At 41.3% G+C, this 22,558-nt stretch overlaps 2 protein-coding genes and 1 pseudogene across 2 annotated transcripts in view; 2 read left to right on the plus strand and 1 right to left on the minus strand.

Annotated features, from left to right (window-relative positions):
• Positions 1 to 3,474, plus strand: part of tollip (toll interacting protein) — a 9,418-nt gene extending 5,944 nt beyond the window's left edge. The window contains exon 6 of the mRNA XM_050051733.1: positions 352 to 3,474. Within this exon, the coding sequence (XP_049907690.1) occupies positions 352 to 572 (221 nt within the window). The 3' untranslated portion in view covers positions 573 to 3,474. The remainder of the gene's footprint in view (positions 1 to 351) is intronic.
• LOC126393455 (CUGBP Elav-like family member 1) overlaps positions 1 to 22,558 on the plus strand; it is a 377,556-nt gene that overhangs the window by 46,307 nt on the left and 308,691 nt on the right. The gene's annotated exons all lie outside the window — the stretch shown is intronic.
• The window catches only part of LOC126395957 (piggyBac transposable element-derived protein 4-like), a 30,814-nt pseudogene continuing 22,594 nt past the window's right edge, over positions 14,339 to 22,558 (minus strand).

Raw genomic sequence — 22,558 nt, forward strand, 5'->3', positions numbered from 1 at the left:
CATGTTTGTAGTCGACCAATGAAGATGAGTTTACATATCACCTTGGGTTCGTCCTTCACCTTCTCAAAATGATCCCACACTTTGGATTTCCTGCCCGACATGTTATTAACTAGCCTGTGGAATAACCGCAGGTACCAGTCCTGGAGATTAACCTGACTCCTGTCTGACTGCTGAGCGTGGACACTTCCTGTGTCTGTCCTTTCAAATTAAAGTGCCACATGGTCCAGTCATATAGGTTTGGATTTATTTTGTCAAGGCGCAGCTCCTGATAGAGTTTTGCGTTTGTTTGGGTCAGCCCTACTAGGACTAGAGCTGGCTCTGACATCAGCCGTGTGTGTCCTGTGTTACTAGGAGTGCCAGCAGTCTACAACCAGGGCATGGTGCCCATGGCGATGCCAGCAGCTGTGCCAGCCGGAGGTCAGGTGCAGGTGTGCAGCGAGGAGGACCTAAAGGCTCTGCAAGACATGTTCCCCAACCTGGACAAGGAGGTGGTTCGCACTGTACTGGACGCACAGCAGGGCAACAAGGACGCTGCCATCAACTCTCTGCTGCAGATGGCTGAGGAGCTCTAACTGCAGAACACAGGCTCACAGTGGACATACCCACACACACTCGCACATGTGCATGCACACAGACATATAGAAACAGTCTTTGCTAATGGAGAGACTGTCCACACACACACACACACACACACACACACACACACACACACAGACTGCTCGCTCACACACACTGCAGCCATATCTGAGCTCCCAGCAGCTCAGCTGGTAGCCACAGAGATCTGTTTCCTCGCCCTTTATTGACTCCTCGTTGGCCTAACAGTACACGACGCCTGCTAACACACAGCTCTCTGTCACAACTGACACTGGATCCTCGCAGCAACGCAACAAATGTGTGACGTCACTGATTTAAGATGATGTCGATGGCAGATGTGTTTGGGAAATTCATGTCAGGATCATTAAGGTTCGTATTAGGCTTGGGCGGTATCTGTTTATTACTTATGAGAAAAGCACTGACAGAACAGCCTCAGAGTAATAGATTACACACAGCTACCCAGATGAGGATTTTCCTTCATCACGAGTACATATAACGACACATTTTACTCATATGATACTCGTAACAAGTACATAACCTGTACCAGATACTCGTTTTCTCCGAGTATTCTGCTCAAACCTGCTTCATACCTGCCTGAAATTTCACTGGGGTGTACAGTATATGTAGGTACTTGTGTACAATACGATATACTTTATTGTAACTGTAGGGAAATTCATCTTGGGCTCAGGAGCTGCACAAGTATTGCTGCCTTTCAGAACTGGTCCAGAAGAAAAGAAACACATACACCATAAAAACATAGAAACACACACTACTGCAAGTTGTGCAGCGTTGCAGTTACGTGACTGTACTGTTTACAGTCCTGTAACGTTATCCCCACCATTCACAGCCGCCATTTTTCTAAACTCAGCCACCCAGATGAGGATTTTCCTTCATCACGAGCACAGATAACGACACATTTTACTCGTATGATACTCGTACTCGTAACAAGTACATTACCTGTACTGGATACTTATTTAATCGGAGTATTCGGCTCATCGCTACTTCATACATTCCTGAAATTTCAGCGGGGTATACAGTATATGTAGGTACTTGTGTACGATACGATACAATGCAATATGATATACTTTATTGTCCCCGTAGGGAATTCATCTCGGACTCAGGAGCTGCACAAGTATTGCTGCCTTACAGTACTGATCCAGAAGAAATGAAAAGCATACACCATAAAAACATAGAAACACAAACTTCTGAAAGTTCTGCGACGCTACTGTTACTTGACTGTGCAATCCTGTAACGTTATCCCCACCACTCACAGCCGCCACTTTTCTAAACTTAGCTGCCTGTTCCACCAGTAGAGACTGACCTCTGGTGGCGCGTGCTGTGCACCACAAACAGCACACCAATACAACATCTCCGGATTAGTCTAATAGACAGTATTGAAAATTGTACCGTTTGGTATATCGTGATAGCGTCCAAGCCTAGTTCGTACCGCAGCCTGTATCCACGCCGCTGATCCCAGGGTTTGATTTGCACTGTTTGAGCTGTAGTGAGTTGAGTTCAGAGTCCATCTTCTGTTGATGTTGTTATTAATCGTACGTGTACAACATGTCCGTAGTAACCTGCAGTGAACTGTTTCATATGTAGCTGTAAAATATATAGTGCATTCAGAATCTGATAAATTATTATGGATGTCTTAAATTATATAGAATTCTATATGGTGATCAGAGAATGAAGAAATGACTCAGAGGGATGGAGGTTTAGAGCTGAACGCAACGTCTCTCCGCTCCGAGTCGTCTTTCACAGTGATGAAATATTTCTTTGATGAAACTTATCTTCAATCAGTGGAGTGAGGATGTAAATTAACATCCTGTGGAGTAACTTTTGATAAACAGGCAGTACAAGCACGGTGAGGATCAAGATGTTCTTCTTCTGATGACATCAGGATGTTGTCTGTAGAACTTTTGAGATTGAAACACTTCTAAGTTGTCTACACAGTGATTTAGGTAAATTCAGTTTACTCTATTGAGCTAAATATCCACAGCTGTATTCAGATAAAGTTTTTGATGCCTGAGGCAGTGACCTGACTTCAATGAAATGTGTGCTGCATGTTCACCATCAGGTTAAAGCTTGTACATGAGAAAAAAAAACTGATTCATGCTTCTTAGTTTGATGTAATGGACCGCAGCTTCTAACACCACAAGCAGAGCTTTACCTGTTTCTTCTTCTTGTTTTTTAGCCACGGTATTTGTATGTGTTGTAGTTCTTAAGCTTTCAGATGACACTTGTAGGTCACAAGGTCTTGATGCGGATGTGCTGTCTGCCAAAGGTTTCATTTCAACCCAGTCACCAGAGAAAATGTTGGCGTTGTACGTCACTGCAAACCACAGATACGTTACACAATGCAGTGGTTAATGTGTGGTTATGTTGAGGCACAAAAACCACTCAGTTATGGTTGGGAAGAGATCATGTTCGGGTTTTAAATACCTGGTTTAAAAGACACAATCCCTGCTGAAAGGGCACCCAAGTCTCGGTTAAAAAATAACAGCTTTTCGTAGCACTATCCCGGCAGGAAAAACAGTGACAGTTCCCAAAATACAACCATGCTTGGTGGCGAAAAAGCTGCTGGAAATGCAGCAATGACTTTTCTAAAACAACAACCCATTTCAGTTCCAGTGGTGTGAAGCTTGGCAGGTGACATGCCATCCACTATCCCCTCTTCCTCGTCCCGTCAGACACGTCGACACACTAACTATACGTATAAGACGTGCAGTCGTATTCAGGGTTTGCAGAAACGTGCAGTGCCGACATTTCCTCTGGCGACTGGGCTGTTCATTTCAGAGATGATGTCTGATCGTTGTGACTTTTCACTTGTGATTCCAAAACTATCGCTGTTGAGATTCTTAAAGTGTCACAGTCATTTTACTCTGTGTCGTGATTCTGTTCTATTTCTTATTTCTCTGCTGCACAGCACCTGGAAACCCCGGCACTTGCAATTTAATATATTAAATTAATAATTAGCAATTATTAAAATGTTAATTTATTCAAACTCCTGGCAGGAACTGCAGGTGTTTGGTTCATCACATGGCAGGGTGAAATCATTTCAGAAACAGTGTGAAGCCAGCGGGTATCAGGTAAATGTAGGACGGGGCAAGTCTTTGTGTGAGGTTCAGGACAGGATGTGTCCTCTGAGACAGACGCCTGTGTCCAGTGTGACGAGAGCTTAATTTAAACTACTTCAGCTAGAAAAAATGACCCACACCAAAAGAAACGCAGTTTGAATCGACTCTTTGTTACAGAAAGGTGTGTTACGTGGTGCAGATACTGGTAAAAATAACCTAATTTCCATCTTCATTTATTCAGCCAAGTTTCTGGTACATAGGCTGAACTGATTTCAACATACCATTCCACCACACTGACTGCTTGCACAAGGCAGTATGTCGAATGCTGACTGACCAGATGTTATATAAGTAGCATACATCTATATATCTATATATCTATATCTATCTATCTATCTATATATCTATCTATATATATATATATATATATATATATATATAATGGTATATGTATCCATTCATTTTCTTCCACTTATTTGGGGCCAGGTCTCAGGGGCAGCAGGTCAAGCAAAGCACCCCAGACGTCCCTCTCCCCAGCAACACTTTCCAGCTCCTCCTGGGGCCCAGACAAGATATATAATCCCTCCAGCCCAACACCTCTAACAGGAGGCTCCCGGGGGACATCCAGATCAGATGGTTTCTACCATTCTTTTACCTGGTTAAAGGTTTATTTGGGGAGTTTTTCCTTATCCGCTGTGAGGGTCCAAGGACAGAGGGATGTCGTACGCCGTAAAGCCCTGTGAGGCAAATTGTGATTTGTGATATTGGGCTTTATAAATAAATTTGAATTGAATTGAACTGAGATGCGAGAACCAAACTCAGACCTCTTAAAGTGGACCAAGAAGTGTACTGACAGAAAAGGGACTCGGTTCTTTTTGTGTTCACATTGTCAGTTCATTTGAAAGAGGACTCAGGTCTCTTTCTGGTCCACTATAGCTGATATATAATATATATTAATGTGGTTTTGTTTTTACTTTGACGTGTCACTGCAGTGTGGTTATGAAGCTCCTCACTTTCAGATGAACATAAAACTTGAGGAGAACCTCAGTGTGTCTGTGCTGTAGACTGTTGCTGTTTGATGTATTCTACATTCCACATCTGGAGACATGCAGTATCTTCTGTGGACCAAACTACTCCTCGTCCTGCGCCCTTGCAAGCGTTACAGACCGCTGTGGTTTTGTCTGTTTTTCAAGCGTCCCAGGTCAACAGCATGTGATCTAGAGGGCTGAATACAACGGCAAAGAGTAAAGTGAACCTGGAGCGCTTTGTGTTCACAAGGCACAGGTTAAGTGAACTGCACCTCAGACTTGAAGCGAACCGAACGTCTGAGTTTGGTTCGCTTCAGAGGGGTCTGAGTTCTAATGCTGAGTCACTGCTCTGAGTCCGTTTAGAGTGCTGAAAAGGACCAAGTGTGAAAACACATAACTAATTATGGGATATGTTATATTTATCAGTAATTTCTTTAAATGACATTACATGTCCACTGTCAGGATTATATTAGTCTCCTATATTTTGTAGCGCCTCATCAGCCCAGGCTTTAAATCCTCCATCAGCCCCTCCTGGAAGGAACAAATCATCCCCCCATCCTGGAGTAAGAAGTGAGAGTGAGGCAGTTTTCTCCTCCAGATGTTTTTGACTTGATGCCACACAGATCATGTTTCTGACAATTGGATTTTTCCTGTTTTTTCTTTTTTAAGCTTTTTAACATTAGCCGAGGTAAATGGGGAAAGGTAAGCTCAACAGATGACCCTGTGTCTCCCTCCACAAGGGGGCGTGCCCCTCTGTAAAGTAAAACACCATTGTCCTGCCCAATCACACCACAGAGGACTGGGACAGCTGAGATTGAATGACTTGGTGGTGGCAAGGGTAAGTTTTTAAACAAATACAGCAGTTTAGGAATTCAGATTATATTCAGTTCAATGAAGCGACAGCGCCACCTGCTGTCAACACTCAGTACCTGCCTGAAGTATCACCACTGACACTGACCGTCTGCAGAAGGAAACGCACATCTGCAGAGGCAGCTGGAAGGCACAAAAGCCAAAAGTATGTTTCCTATACTGTTCTTACATGACACACTGTTTTCCATATAGGATTCTATATCTACTCATCTTTATATAAATCAGACTTGCTGAATGTGTATGTTGTTGTCTATCGCTGTATCAGATTGTAGGAGGGCTCAAGATTTAAGTGAATGGCACCACTTTAATTTACTGTGAGCTCTTTGAACACAGGTGTAGTGAGTGATTAATTTTGCTGACTCATTAATGAGGCTGTTTGTAGTGTGTCCTCTGTCCATCATGTTGTAGATCAATACCTCTGCTACTGAGATGCTTTAAATTCAGATTACATTCAGTTTGACAAAGCGACAGCGCCACCTGCTGTCAAAACTCTACCTGCCTGAAGTGTTAAGTAGCGGAGAATTATGGGTAATTACAGAGCTACGGAGGATTCTCAATGAGCTAACTAGCTTAACGAGCTAGCTAGCTTGCCGATGTTTGTGGACAAATATAAAGTTAATTGACCCAAAAAGCACATAGAGGTTGATTTGGCTTTATCTGTTTGTATATTCAGTGTTAGTCATTAAGTTCGCCGTGTTTTTATAAAGTTAAATATCCGTTTTTATGATTTTTGCCGCCATTAAACACCATCTGTGGTGCCGTTAGCTAACGTTAGCATAACGCCGTCTGTACAGACAGAGCAGGAGCGGGTCGATGGTCGTCCGCACCAGGTGTGCTCTGTTGTGTATCACAGGTACGTTTTACTGTCGCTCCATTAACTGATGTGATGTTAAACAGGGAGATATAATGTTTTTCTGTGGTTGGTTTAACTCCGGTGTTTTAAAATGCAGTGTTACAATATGAATGTGTTTGTAAAAATGAAGTAAGAAAGGATAACAGTTCAATGTATGAAACTAATATGATTTGTATACATTTTTTAAAACATTTGCTTTGTTCTCTGTAATTTGAGAGAGACTGCGCCATTTTATTTGCATGAATTTAAAATCCACTATATGATCACTGTATCACTTTATTATAGGGATGCACGATTTTGGATTTATTTTTTTTTGCCAATATCCAATATGCTGATATATAACAACTCATTTGGCCGATAAGCAATACCCATATATCCATATATTATGGAAAATTATTCATCTTTCTTCCCCAAATCCTCTGACTGAATATACCTCTTTATCTGTATTCTTGTACCACAGCTAATCTTTATTTTTTCATGCATTTTCATGTATGTAGGCCTACTGTTTAAGACCATATACTTTTGTTTGCATTTTGCAGTACTATTATTTCACTGTCTAAATGTAATGCCTGGCTCACACTACACAACATTTTTGTCTGTTCCGACAGTCACTGTGTCAGATTAGGTGATTGTGGAGTCAAAAGCCCAGTTTCCACCGAGCAGCACGGTACGTTTCAGTTTGGTGCGCTTTTTTCCATTTCCACTGTGAAAAGTTGTGGATGGTACCAACAGAAGCGTTCCTTACCGTCCCCATGTTTGGTCCCCCTTCTGTTGGGGTACCTAGCACACAGATCTGGTACTAAAAGGTGGAGCTGTGAACACTGCAGTCTGATTGGTCAGTAGAGGACGGTCACTCTGCTCAGGGCTGAGTTGTGTCTGGTTTTGAGGCTCATGTAACCACTGTTCATACTGTGGAGAGTTTTATTAGTAAACTGTAACTATAAAATGAAAGGATGTTTTGCTGCCTCTCACAGCAGCTGGAGTCTGAGAAACGATAACTTCATTCACTGGGCCGACTGCCGGTGACTTTTAAGGTAGAACGTTAACTTGTGATGTTACTCAATGCATGAGTTGATGACATGACTCAATCTACACACCTTTAATATTCCATATGAAAACTTTGACCATTAATAAGTTTTAATAATACGTACACTTTTAGTAATGAGTGGATCTTAAAGCGTTATATGTATTAATTTCGGCCGAATTATGTGAACTACATATATTCTAATCCTCACTGGGAGAAAAAAAAGGGTCGCATATCTTCGAGCTACAGCAACACTAAACCCCTGAGCTTGCCTGAGAAGGACTAAATGCACAAAGCTGCTATTTTTAAATATCCCATGGAGAGAGACTCTCACTGCAGCCTGTTATATGTATGTATATATGTGTATGTATATATATATATAAACGGGCCGTTATTTATTAAATATTAATATATATATACATAAATATATATATACATTGCTGCTTATATTTATAATTATAATTGATAAATGTCAGTTTTATGCACATGTTGCAAAGTGTTGTCTTTAAAAATCAGGATTTAATGTTGGTTTGGACAGGAGGGCTCAGTGGCATGAAGTAGTTGCACTTTATTTTCACCCCCTTGTCAAAGCAGTGACAGAGTAACACAGTGACCTAGCTGCTGCTTCTATCAAAGTTCTTTTTTACACTTCTTCTCTTGAAATAAGTACTTAGACTTAAGTGTAATGCTCTTTCCAGCCCTGCATTAGAGCAGTCAGCATCCAGTCATTGTTGTATCGGCTGTATGAGAGGGAGAGTTGAAGAGAGAGGAGATGGAGTCGAGAAAACGTGTTGGATGCTGTGATTTCATTAACACTTCCTCCTCCGTACCCCACCACCTTTACCCACCCCTGAGAAGTGACATCTCACCCATCAGGTCATCTCCGACCATTGTAACCAGTATTACAGATGGTGTTTCATGAACACATGAGTATACGCCAGACTAATCCCACTGTTGGTCATATTCCAGCTCCAGTCTTAGGTTAATCTGTTTACATGAACCTCTGTGGCTGAGTGTCCCTGTTGTGATCTATCTGTCCGTCCGCCCAACACCGCAAGATATCACAACTATCACTGGCCTTGTTGACCGTTCCACTGTCCTCTGTTGCTTTTGACCATCCTTTTTTAATCTGATTCTCCAACTTTGCAGTATCAAACTTCAACACACATGTTTTATTTTTATGTAAAAGGCCAGTATGAAACTAAAATGAGACGGTGAAAAACGAATCCCTGCAGTGACAGAACCCAGTTTCTTCTCTGCACTAACTTTAACCATAGTCACAGCTATTTTAAGGGGTATTGCCTGAGGGGCCATGCTACTTTATATTCCAACATCACACTGATATTATTATACTCCTGAAATCAGAAATCCAGACATCTGCATAGAGCCAGGTATGGTTGCTTTAGCTGGACGATAAGGATATTTGCATAGGCACAACAGCAGGTGTTATGTGATTTTTGCATATTTGACTCATATTGCAGAATCCCGCTGAGCAAATGATGGGACTGCTATCTGGGCCATGTTGAATAATTCACAGCCTTCCACTCTTAATAGCTGCAATATTTATTCCAGTTTATTTCACTAATACTGAATACTCAAAAAGTGAGAATTCGCAGGAAAGACCTGGATCTCTGAAGCTAAATTTGAAAGCTCATCCTGAGGTAGACACATAGCACATTAACACAAACACAGACACACAACCTGAGCCAGAAGAAAACTAGACAGACACTGAGTGGAGTGGAGACGTCCGCCATGGCCAAATGCCCAACCAAGTCATCAGAGAAAATATTAGCATTGTACATTTCTGAAAACCATGGATATGTTTCGTTTGCACCTTATATATGAAACTTTAAGATTAAACAAAATGGTGGCTAACGTGCTTAAGTTTAGCCACTAAAACCTCTTGGTTATGGTTTGGAAAAGATCATGTTTTGGCAGGAAAACTTTGGTTATGGTTTGGAAAAGATCATGTTTTGGCAGGAAAACTAAAGATTTCTCTGTAAAAAAAAAACAACTGCTTTTCGTGACTAGGGTTGCAGCAGTAAAAAAAAACAACTGCTTTTCGTGACTAGGGTTGCAGCAGTACACCTGTTTCAAGGTATACTATGGTCTGAGAATTTGATGGTTACCCTACTTTGTATTTGGTTATCTACGGTTTGGTATTGGGAAAAAAATGCAGCTGAATGGAGAACCTCACCTGCGTGTATGCATCTCCTTCCCTCCTCGTCTACAGACTTTTTACACATATTTCTACTTTAAAAAATTGTCTCTAGTCACTTACAAGAAAGTGTTTTTTCACCCTCCAAAAACCCATCTCTTTTTTATTCAATTAAGTGCCATTGTTACTGTTAATGATGATGATAATAATGATAATAATAATAATAATAATAATGATGATAACTATAATTCTGTAAACTGTGATGCCATGAAACTGTGATATTTTCTTAGAGGATTATTGTAATTGTATTGTACTGTAGGATTAAATTTCATTCCATTGCAACCCCATTAATGGCACTGTCCCAGCTAGAAAAACACCAACAGGTTACTGACATTTGGAGCCTAAAAAAAACGCTGCAAAAACACTGACGGGTTGCTACAAAACACCCATGTTGGGAGCCTAAAAAGCTGCTAGAGAAACACCAACAAGTGGCTACAAAACGCCAACATTTGGAGCCTTAAAAACACTGGAAAAACACTAATGGGTCACTACAAAACACCCAACTTTATAGTCTAAACATCTGCTGGAAGAAAGCTGACAAGTGGCTACAAAACACCCATGTTGGGGCCTATAAATCTGCTGAAAAAACTGAGACGGGTCGCTACAAACACTAATGTTTTGGAGCCTAACAAAACACTGGAAAAATGCTAATGAGTCACTACAAAACATCCAACTTTGTAGTCTAAAAATCTGCTGGTAAAAAGCCGACAAGTGGCTGCAAAACACCCATGTTCGGAGCCTTAAAAATGACTCATTTAAACACAACCAGTTTTGCTGTTTGTTGGTCTCGGACAGTGGTCTGCAGTGGTACTCACCTCATGATGACAAAGTCAGCTCATATACTAGGTCAATTCAGAAAAAGATAGAATACAAAGAAATTTGCTACGTGTTCGTGGTTTGCAGAAACGTACAGTGCCACATTTTGTCCTGGTGACTGGGCTGGTATTTGTACAATTTATTGCCACTTAACGATACTTGGCTTCTAGCGTTGAATGACATAATACATCTCAATGAAGCAGCACCCAGGGGATATTGGGAATAAGAGGAAGGGAATCGAAGCTGAGGTATGGTGGCAGATTAACTTTCTCCTCTTGGGTGGCCTTATTTCATTACGGTCTCTGTCTTCCTTTCTCAGAGGGCATGTTTAACTCCCCACAGAGTGAAGGTGGGATTCAGCCTTGTCTTCGATGTGATCACTTCTATGCTTGAGTGGGAAAAGTTTTTCACAGGTTTCAAGAGTTCCTCCTCTTTGCCTCTCTGCAGGGCAGAGCCACTTGTAATCTTTAGTCCCATTGACTGCCTCAGGAATCCGTGTTAAATGTTCTGCAGTACAGAGGGGGGAAGTCACATTGCAGAGATGTAGATGAACATATGAGGATGAAACATTGCATTTGAATGGCTCAGGGACTCTTGATGCAGTTTATTATATTTGATGTTTCTGGCTCCATGACTGTACAGAAGGTGGTGCAGGCTGTGGTTGCTGCACTCTTATGACTCCCTTTAACTTTGTGTTTGGAAAAATTGACCGTGATCCACACAGGATGAAATCCGACACATCATTTTAAAAATAATGGATGTAGCCATTGTGATGTCTCCCACTGGTTTGTGGACTTCTGTTTTGAAGCAACAAGTTTGGCATCATGGTTGTCAGCCATCTTGGATCGTTAGTTGTATACCTACAAAAAGTAATGTACAAGACTTCCTTTACAACCCATGTAACGCTGATGAGAGTAAAGAAGCAAATAGTATAAAGGGCGAAACACCACGTTAAGGTGGAAGGTTGGGGTTATGGAGGGGTCAAACAAAGACAAGAGTTTCCCACAGGAGAGCAGTGTTTGTGTCCTCTGAAACTAAATCTACTTGAGTTATTTTATGGTATGTTGTCACATAGGATAGTACATTACTTAAAGTACGATGTTTCTCTTCCTAAACCTAACCTACGTAACTTTATTTTCTTATATTTTTGGGGGCTTTTTAGCCTTTATATATTTAATGTATAGGACAGACAAGCATGAAGGGGAGAGAGAGAGAGAGAGGGAGTGACATGCAGCAAAGGGCCACAGGCTGGAGTCGAACCCGGGCTGCTGCAGCAACAGCCTTGTACATGGGGCGCCTGCTCTACCACTAAGGCGCCCCGTAACTTTACTTTCTTAAACCTAACCTAGGTAACTTTAAGTTAAGTATGTAACTTTACGGTAAGTATAACGTGACAACAGTCAACTATGTTTCTTTTCCTAAACCTAACATACATAACTTTATACACAAAATTTAAATAATAATGTCTCGATACCCAGCCATGATCCTTTTCCTTAACCTAACCGGTAGCAGCACTGATTTGTTACATATACTGTTGTTACTGCTGTATCTGTTGTTTGAAAATATGTTGCAGTACTATGGTGATGTCTTTACTTCTCTAAACCTAAACAAAGTAACTTTACGTTAAGTGTGCAACTTCACATTATGGATATAACATGATGTCATCAAACCATCTTTTCCTAACCCACGTTACTTTACTTTTCTAAATCTAACCTAGGTAACTTTGTTAGGTATGCAACTTCACAGTAAGTACGTAACTTCAACCGTGTTCATTTGCTTAAACCTAACTTGCGTAACTTTTTAATGAGCATGTAACTTAACGTGAAGTATGTAACGTGAGGAGGCCCAACTACAGTTCTTCCCTAAACCTAACCTAACCCATTGGGGCTCTTATTCATTGGGTGCTAATTTGTCAAATGTCATACGAAACACTGTGTGAGGGTACACCTCCGTACAGCTGACATGAATGTTGAAATTCGCCTTGCAGACAAGCTGTCACTACGAGTGACCACGCCCTAAATTATGCAGAACTTTAAGCCTTATTAACATTGTCATGAACAGAGAAATTAGCCAGAGAGACCGAACAGTTTTTGTACCAGGCTGTAAACATGTTTATTTCTGCTGTAAAGGTGGACATTTTAACATGGAGGTCTGTGGGGATTGACTTATATTTTGGAGCCAGCATCAAGGTGCCGTTAGAATTGTGTATTTTTTTATTTATAGACAACAGTGCTGGAGTAGGTATTTTTTATACACCAAGCACAATTTTAAAAAAAACAAAAACAAAAAGACATGGTAAATGACGGTGAAAAGGCAGGTTTCGTACTGATCTGTATTAATGATCATATAATACCTAAGGCACATATGACACTGATAATGTTTGACACTAAATTACACCTTTTCATTGTGCATGCTTGTTGGTTGCACAGATACTGTGAGATGTAATTATATCTGACGTGTTGTTTTTGGGAGGAAAAAAAAAACAATTTAAAACAATAGTAGGAGCTGAATGATTTCTGTTGTGGGCGGTTTTGTAATTTCCTCAGTCTGCAGGCTGCACTGGTGCAGAGGGAGTAAGGCTGGTCTCATATCCTATTCCCCCACACGGTAATGCCTCATTAATAATGTTAAATAAATCATGTGTTGTTAACAGTGTCATTAAACACTCATTTAAACTCTAATTGCTTTGTAATCAATCTCACACCCTGTACCATAAAACACCCTGCTCTCTTTCAATGTGGAGGTGTTTAGTTTGAGTCCATGTGTATGTTTAGGATGAGCCAAATCACATATACGTAATTAATGAAGGCGTTTATACAGATATGCATCATAAGGTTCATTTTTAGACACAGGTAGACGATGCTGCTTTTGTTTTAAGGCATCAAATTGGTCATTCACAGTTAAAGTTAGGGTGCTTTCACACCTGCCCTGTTTGGTTCGGTTCGGCCCCCTCAGTGTGGTTCATTTGGGCAGGTGTGAACACAGCAATCACACTCAGGTGCACCAAAACAACCGGACCGAGACTTTCTTGAAGAGGTGGTCTCGGTCCGGTTACAAAGGAACTCTGGTGCGGTTGGTTTGTGGTGAGAAGGTGTTCCGACCTGGATGTGAAGCAACTGCAGTCACATGACACATTGTTTGGGTTAAACATGAGCATGTTACAGTCCTGGAGGATTATTAATGTGCACCTCCTCCTGTACTGCCTTAATATGCACATTCAGCACATCCAATGCATCAAAACATTGTTTTCTAGTTGGAGCCGCGCCTCGTTTTCAAACTGTATGGTTTGACTAAAATGAACAATGACAGCAATATAGTCCACGATGAGCAGCGCTAAAATCAACCTGCGTAGTTGTCCCTCCATTGTGACATTAGAAAGTGTCACATTTATCTTGCAAGTGTACTCTTCTTCAACGTTTGCTCTACTTCCTGGATTTTTTCCACAAGGAAATTCTGACCAATCAAGAGCAGCTTTCTGACGCAGGCATTTCATCTGGTCCTCTTGTAAATGCTGCCGTGAGAACACGAACCAACTCTAGGCAATTATACAACTTTGGAGCAAAATTAGTCCCTGATTCAGACCAAAGGAGACGACTCTGGGTCTGAAAGCAGCCTTACTGGGGATTCCCACCAAAAGCTTCATGATTGCCTGCGGGTGCTCTGGTCGTTCTGACATTGCTCACACTGATCACACTTTTGGAAGCCTCCTTTGTATTGCATCGGCATATTTGCTGAGGAAACGCAGGGCCTGGAGCCGTCTGTCCGTCTGGGTCCACAGAGTCCTGCAAACCTGGTCTGCAATTGGCTGCTGCTTCGGCGGTGGCGCTGCTCATTTGCATAAAGTTCAGCTTCTCTCAACTTCTACTTGACGCTCTGTTTGTTCATGGAAAAGTTATTTTCTTCAGCCGCCTGCTCTCGTCCACTCTCCAGGCGAGGCGCAGTTCGAGGCTGATGTGGGAAACAGGTGAGCAGGTGAATGAGGCAGTCAGGTGACTCGAGCATGTGATGGTCGGATGGTGAGTGGCAAGTCCGGAGTTTTTTGGAGATACGTGGGCCTGGAGGAAGTGAGAAGTGAGTGGAGACGGGGCCAGAGGAGCAGACTGAGTAAAATAAAAACTACTGAGACAGATATGGTGACGATATGTGTGTAAATATTTTTATATTGGAATCCCTGAAGTTATAAGAGTGACCTGATGTCTGGACTCCACAGTAAATATCTTTCTTTCACTGCGCAGTTCAGTCGCTGAAACGCTGGTGTTGCTAAATCTGTTGTTCAAATATCCAATATCTGCTCCATTCTTATCTCTGTTTTTCACCACTCTGTCCACAGTTGTTTTGGAGTGGCTGGTATGAAATTTTTCTGCAGGAAGGATGCCCCCCCCACCCCCCCACCCCCACATGTGAATATTTCAAGTGGCAGAGTAGATGAGGCTGGAACAGAAATAGCTTTTTAATAAGGCATGTCTGAATGGTTTAATTTGTGCAGACAGCAAGGAAATGGAGAAGCAGCTGCAAATAAGGTGTAATTTCTGTCAAATGACTCCTGAGCCCCCCTCCCCCCAGGATCCAGCTCCCTCTGGAGTGTTTACAGTGTTTGGCCTCTGTGTTTTCTGAGGCCTTCCACAATGATTCATAATTAGTACTGGTATAACCCATCATTAACATGAGAATGCTGCAGAGTTTAGGGAGAAACACATTTAGCCTTTCAGACACAGGGCCGAATGTACATGAACACAACTTATGTGATAGATACCAAATTATTACAACTTCACATTTATAGTCTTATCAGTAATAATATTATTGTACTCAACAAACGGCTGAGATCTGGGAAGGTTTGACAGGTCAAGCTCAGACAGTTGTTACGGATTCTTGATAACGGAAGGGGAAGTGGCGACAGACTGACATTGTACAGATAAACAGAGCTACATTAAGGTTGGAAATGTTTTACTACTTTTACTTAAATTGTTTGGGTCTTGTGTGTTTTGTTCAATGCAGAGGGGAGAAAAAGCACAGTATTGAGTGCCACAGGTGTACATGGGCAGGTGTGTCACATATGAGTAAGGCAGAGTTTATACTTCTTGGTTGAATTGACCCTGTAGCCATGTAGATGCAGAGCCTACACGGTAACCTAGCCTGACATTCACCTCTCCAGAAATGTAACTACACATCGCGGTGACGCAGACCTCCTGTCTGTTTCTGTAAGCTGACACCATTTCCCTCAGTGGAAACAAAGCTTTTATTTACTTTAATTTCACAGATAAAAAAAACAATAAATTGTGAAGACAATAAAGCCTCCACAAAAAAGCATTTTAAGTGTGATTTCTCCTGGCTTCATGCAGGAAGAGGAAATCTCCGCTCGTCGCTAGGCTAATTTATACAATGTAAAATGCCATTGGCTTGTGCTAAAAATGTTAGCTTGATATATTTGTTTGGAAAACGTGTTTAGTGTAAGACAGTTGTTTTGTCAGTGATCCTTGTGAGTTGTAATGAAGCCGAATTTTGCAACGTTACCTTTGTTAAATGTTGCTGTTGTCCCTGATTTTATATGAGGTGAGGAAAAGACTGCTAGCTGCTAGGCTAATTGATACAATGTAAAATGCCATAGACTAGCATGTTGTATTTGTGGGGAAAATGTGTCGAGATAAAGACAAGTGTTTGTCTGTGAATGCTGCGAGTTATAGTGAAGCTGATTTGTGTCCTTGTGTTTGAAATTGTCGTTATTAAGTCATGTTTAATGTGTGTTTAATGTGTGTTTAATGTGTGTTTAATGTGTGTTTTACATCAACTAAACTTTAACACTTCACAGAATCATCAGTGTCACAAAGAAAAATACTTCATGAACAAACCTGTTACAATATTAACCTTGTGTCGTCTTCACAAAAACTCCCCTTTGGTTTCCCTCAGGGTCAAAATTGACCCGGAGAACTATAGGTGGGTATAAATACATGTAACAAAAAATTAACCAATACTGTGTTTCACCTTTTTAGTCAACTTAACTCCAACTCATTACCACACATTTTATCACTTATTTTTGGAAAATATGATGTCATAGGCCTCATTTGCATGAAATTACACATCATTTTTTAGTTAACAAAAGTAGAAATTCTAAATTATTTTTACTATAGTTAACTCAAAGGCATATAAATTGGTGGAGTTTAGTCAGAATTTTTTTTTTTAAACCATTTAAAAAAAAATTAATGGCAGAAAATACTAACACTTGTTGTCCTCCCGGACTGGACTGACTGGTTATAAAGCATAAAGTATAAAGGATCAGCTAATTCTGTTACACAGCTTTAGCCATCTTCAATCCAACTCATTACCACAATTACCAGTCACTTAATTTATGGTCAATAGATCTCATTTACATGAAATTATACCTTGTTTTTTAGTTATTTTGGATTATCACAGACTGGTATATGTCAAATATTAGCCAGGATATTCTCAGACTGATGCAAGTTTATTCACAAATAACAGAGAGCAAATTTTCTGTTTCAAATTCATTTTTTTTTTTTTGTTTACAATGAGTAAAATTTATTTCCAAAACTTAAAATACAAATTTCAAAATCAGAAACAGAGAAAAAAAGTCTGTGTGTGTGTGTGTGTGTGTGTGTGTGTGTGTGTGTGTAACCTGTGACCAAAACACTTCATAACGTGAAAAATACAAAAACAGTCCCAGTGTGTGAGGGATGTGTGTGACCACAATGGCTTGTTTCTTGCAAATGTGTGTTTCACATTTCTTGCACCTGCTGCTGGTCTTCAGGTCACTCTTGGGCTCACAGAACCGGCATCTCCTCCTGGGTGATGAGCTGGGAGGAGTAGCTGGGGGAGGGGGAGCTGCTGCACAGGTGGAAAGTTGAGGTTGAGGATCCTGTTGGATTTGTGTCACCAAGCTGGCAGAGGCTGGTGTGCGGGGGAGAACTTGGCGTCTACTGATCAGAGGTGTCACCAGTTCTCTGCCAAGCTCCTCAAGGAACAGCCTCCTCTTCTGGCACTTCCCTCTGTTCCAACTTGGATCAGTTTCTGTCCAGACGACAAACGAGTTGTAGGCCGACACATCAGCCATATTGACAAAGATGACGAGGGGCCAGCGGGCTGTCTTTCTCCTGCAGGAGAACACACTGGTCACCTGCAGCAAAAGAAACACGATAAATAATTCAAACATTAATACCTATTTTCTTACACAAAAATGCAATGCATTGCCCTTTGCATGAATGACAATAAATATTGCATGAAAAAAGTGAAATAGCCTACCTTGTCAAGGTTGTCGACGCCCCCTTTGTTTTGATTATAATTGACGATGGTCTGGGGTTTCTTGTCCTCCCTGGGGCTCACAGCATCATCCCTATGCAGAGTGCTCATCAGGGTCACAAGCTTCCTCTTTCTCGGGCAGTACGACACAAGCGTGTGTGTGTCTGTAAAAGCGAACAGCGAGGAGTAGCGAGCCCGCTCTCGTGTCGCCAGCAGTGCAGGGGGAAGCTCCGGCTTGTTCCGCCTCACCGTTCCCACCATGGTGAGTTTGCGTTTTATCAGCTCCTGGCCAAGGGCATCTGACGTGAAAAAATTGTCGTGTGTTATGGTGTGTCCCCGGAGGCCTCTGTTAGCTGAAGCACCACTCTCATACCTGGTTTTTCTCTAGCTGTCCTTGAGCTGGTTTCCCAGTGTAAACATCCATGTTCCAGGCATAGCTCGTCCTAGAATCCCAAGCTGCCCAGATCTTGATTCCATATTTACTGGCCTTGCTGGGCATATATTGTTTGAAGCCGAAGCGACCTCTGAACAGGACCAGACGTTCATCCACGGTGAGATCTTTTCCTGGGTTGAACATCATAGGCAACAGCCATACCCACTTGTTCCACACCTCCCTGAGGTGCTGAGGCGTGCTGGTCGTTTGTCACGGTCATCAAACCGAAGGACTCTCGTGATGACATGAAAGGTTTTGAGAGACATTGTGGCCCGAAAAATTGCCCTGCCTGACTCAGCATGCCATAAACTCTTGGTGGCCTGTTTGCTTGATCTCTAGACTCCAGCAAGTATCAATAGGCCCAGGTATGCTTGCAGATCTGTGTGATCCAGCTCACTCCAGTTGTCGCCACAGACCCGTCGCCCCTCTTTGTTGGTCATGTTCAGGACGATATTGGTGACTGGTTGTGGCATGAACAACTCAAAAGCTGACTTGATCCTTGTAATTTCTATATAACCCAACCACTTCCACTGACTTAGGCACAAATTGAGCATCAAATATCTCATCATATTATCTCTAATGATGGTGGACCTCAACAGAAATGCAGGTTATGAACTGGATGATGGAAGAACTGTTAATCTACATTCATCTTCACTGTCTTTTATCACTGTTTGCTGCTGCAGCTTCCCCTTTTGTCACAGCGATGCTCAGAGTGTCATTATCTGATAATTACAGGCATGTAAATCAGTGTTCTTAAATGGTAATTTCATAAAATCACCTCACCAAATCCCATTATGATAATACTACATACCATATCTGTCTTGGTTGAACAGGAAAAGATAATCAATTTAGGGATGGAGACAACTTAATCATTGTATGGTTGTAATCAAATCTCTGCAAGGGAAACATTTCTCCAGGGTCCAATCCAGAAAACAAAACTGAGAGCAGAGCAGAGCATCTCCGCCCGAGCCTCGAAGAAACAATGCCTCCATTAATTCTAATGTATTCAACTAATATCCTGTTCAGAGATACGCTGAATAATTAAATAGGAGGTGTGTTTAGTCACAGCTCACCGTGTCCTCGGGCTGACAGCTTTCTGTTTTATTCACGCTGCAACCGCCGGGGTTGAAAAATGAAGCAATGCCAAAAACTGCAGTTCCTCTGACGGCCACTTGAGGCTGGCTCCAAGAGTGAGTCATTCCCAATAGACATCCATGTTAAAATGTCCAACTTTACAGCAGAAATAAACGTTTGCAGCCTGGTACAAAAGAGTTTTGGTCTCTATAGCTAACCTCAACATTCATGTCCGATTAATAAGCACCTCGATGGGTTAGGTTAGGTTAGGTTAGGGAAAAGAAGCATGGTTGGGCCTCATCATGTTAGGTACATAGCGTAAAGTTATGTACTTAGTATAAAGTTACGTAGGTTTAGGAAAATAAAGTTATGAAGGTTAGGTTTAGGAAAAGAAACGTGTTTAGGTGTCACATTACATGCTTAAAGTTACGTACTTAATGTAAATTTAAGTAGGTTCAGTTGAGAAATGTAAAGTTTAGAGTTAGGAAAAGAAACATGGTAGGTGTTGTAACGATAAATCCGTAACGTAAAGTTGCATACTTAGCGTTAAGTTATTTATGTTAGGTTTAGGAAAAGAAACATAGTTGGATGTCGTCTTGTTACGTACTTGATATAAAGTTACGTACTTAAAGTAAAGTTGTGAACCTAACATTAAGTTTCGTAGGTTATGTTTTGGAAAAGAAACATGGTTGGGTGTTGTCACGTTACATTCATTATATGAGGTTGCGTACTTAATGTTTAGTCACATAGGTTAGGTTTAGGAAAAGGAACATGGTTAGGTGTCATCATGTTACATCGGTAACGTGAAGTCACATACTTAGCGTAAAGTTACGTTGGTAAGGTTTGGGAAAATAAAGTTACGTAACTTAGGTTTAGGAAAAGAATCATGGTTTGGCCTCATCATTTGACATTCTCGACGTACTCTTACGTACTTAATGCAGAGTAACGTACTTGATGTAAATTTAAGCAGCTTAGTTTTAGGAAAAGAATCGTTGGGCCTCATCACTCTACATTCTTGACATAAAGTTACGTACTTAACATAAAGTTACGTAAGTTAGGTTTAGGGTGTTGTCCCGTGACCCGTCACATGCCATAAAGTTACATACTTCCTCATGTAATGTGATAATAGGACCACAAACTTTAAAATAACATGAACACCGCTCTCCTCGGGGAACGTCCTGTGTTCTTTTTATATCATGTCTGTCTTTACTCCCGTCAGCACATTTGTCACATGATGGCTGCCTTCGCAATTACATTAGTTATATAGGAATATAGGGAAGGCTCTCCTGCCATACAGTAGCAGCCTAGTGGTGGAAAAAGCGATCAGCATTGTTCCTCGGAAAAAAAATGTCATGTCACTCATGTGCCAAAGGAATGGACAGACTATATGGGACAGACCAGGGGAGACAGAGCAGCGCGATTACAACCTGCTGTACATGTTTAATATATAGTGACATGTTGAAATTTGTTTTACCAGTTTTTCTTTGCTATGTAATAAACAGTTTAATGTGTCATTGTCGGACAGTTCCTGAAGAGATAAAAATAACGCGGCAACTGATGTTTTCTAGTGTTCAACAGTTACTCTACAGAGTAGGGCTAATGATGCTAGCTAACATCAGCAAGCTAGGTCGCTACTAGCTCTGATTTGTGTCAATTTGTGACGTTAATACGTTTAATGTGAGCAGAGCAGCATCACAACACAAACAGACACTATGTACTTTGGACATTATTTATTAATCTAGGAAAATACACTCAGTATAATCTCATGTTTTTATCAGTCAGTATTTGGTTCACCAGCCAACGTTGATATGTCGTGTTTTAATTGTGCGACAGCAATAACGTAATTAACAATGCAGAGAAAATGAGTAGTGTCTGGAAGTGTTTTTTCATGTTGCAGGTGAACTCACAATGCAGTGCTCTACTTTGAACTCTCTACATTGTGAGTAGTTAATCAGTGAATGATTTCGGACACAGCTGACGTTGACTGTTTTGTTTGTTCGCATCCAAAGCTGAACACAGTTTTAATTCATCCTCTTGATGCAAAAACCTCAGATTCTCTTCAGTCCGAACATTTCAAGAGGCAGCATTGTTCTCTTTCTGCTTCATCATCAGTTTCCAGTGTGACCTGTATTTCATGCTTGACTGAGGGCAGTCTTTCACATATGGTCTGTAAAGCACCTGATGTGTGTTAGGTCTGGGTCACACAGCCATCACTTACATTTGCAGGAGCAGAGAAGCATACGACTGCACACCCACACCCTCAGCTTCAGCAGCAGATCTGTTTTAAATAAGACTACAGATAATTATGCAGAGAATCCTTTAATGTAACACCTCGGCTGCTAAGCTTGGCTGGTTCCCAGCTGAAATGGGCCTCAAAGGCACATAGTGTTTTATTATGAAGCACTCCCAGAGCTCAGAGGGATGTCTGCTCTCTTTCCTCTACGGTTCTTCTCAGTGAGACTGCCTCCATTTTCACTGCGACCTTACTGGCTGACCTTGAAACGGAAACTCAAACAGCTTCGTCTTTTCCCAGCCAAGATTCCCTCTGAGTTCGTTCAGGCTCTGTGTAATTACTGTAGCAGGTACCTGAGCAGGCAGACACAGGGTGGAGCCATTTCTGGAAACATATGTGTCTGTTCTTTTTTTCTTCATGAGGACAACATGTCTTCACAACAATTAGAAAACAAGGACAATCCTATAAAGAGAGGACGTTCCTCCACAGGATGAGAACTGTAGGGTTTGACATTAGAGGTAGAGTTCGGCTGTGTTGAGGCTTGAGGATCAGCTTAGAGGATAAACAGTTATTGTAGTACAGTAATAGTCGTAATATGATCAGAGCTGTTGGAAAAGAAACAAATAGAGCTCTTTATTCACTGGGAAGTATCCTCTGCAGTGACCTGGTTTATTAAACATCATGCAAGAGAAAAACACGGTTCCTGAAATTGGGGTAAAGCATGAGAGAAACCTGATTTCCCCAGCTAGATATTTTCTAAAGAAAGCTGATGTATTTATATATTTTAGGGCTGTCAAGTGATTTAAGAAATTAATCTAATTAATTACATGCTCTGTGATTAATAAATCTAAATTAATCGCACACATCAATTTTTGCTGTGAAAGTATTTAAAGATGAATGTTGTCAGATGTGTCGTAGTAAAGCTGCTGGATTTTGGACACAGTTGTCCCCCTGTCATCTACCACCCAAACTGGTCTGCAGTTCATTCTGTAAGGGGGTTAGTTAGTCAGTCACTAATCTCTCAAGACAGATTCTGCAATTTACATTGTAGAATCTGTCGGAAGCCCTGTGTGAAAGATGACTGGGGGGGGGG

Source organism: Epinephelus moara, chromosome 1 (assembly GCF_006386435.1).
Source record: "Epinephelus moara isolate mb chromosome 1, YSFRI_EMoa_1.0, whole genome shotgun sequence".
NCBI lineage: Eukaryota > Metazoa > Chordata > Actinopteri > Perciformes > Serranidae > Epinephelus > Epinephelus moara.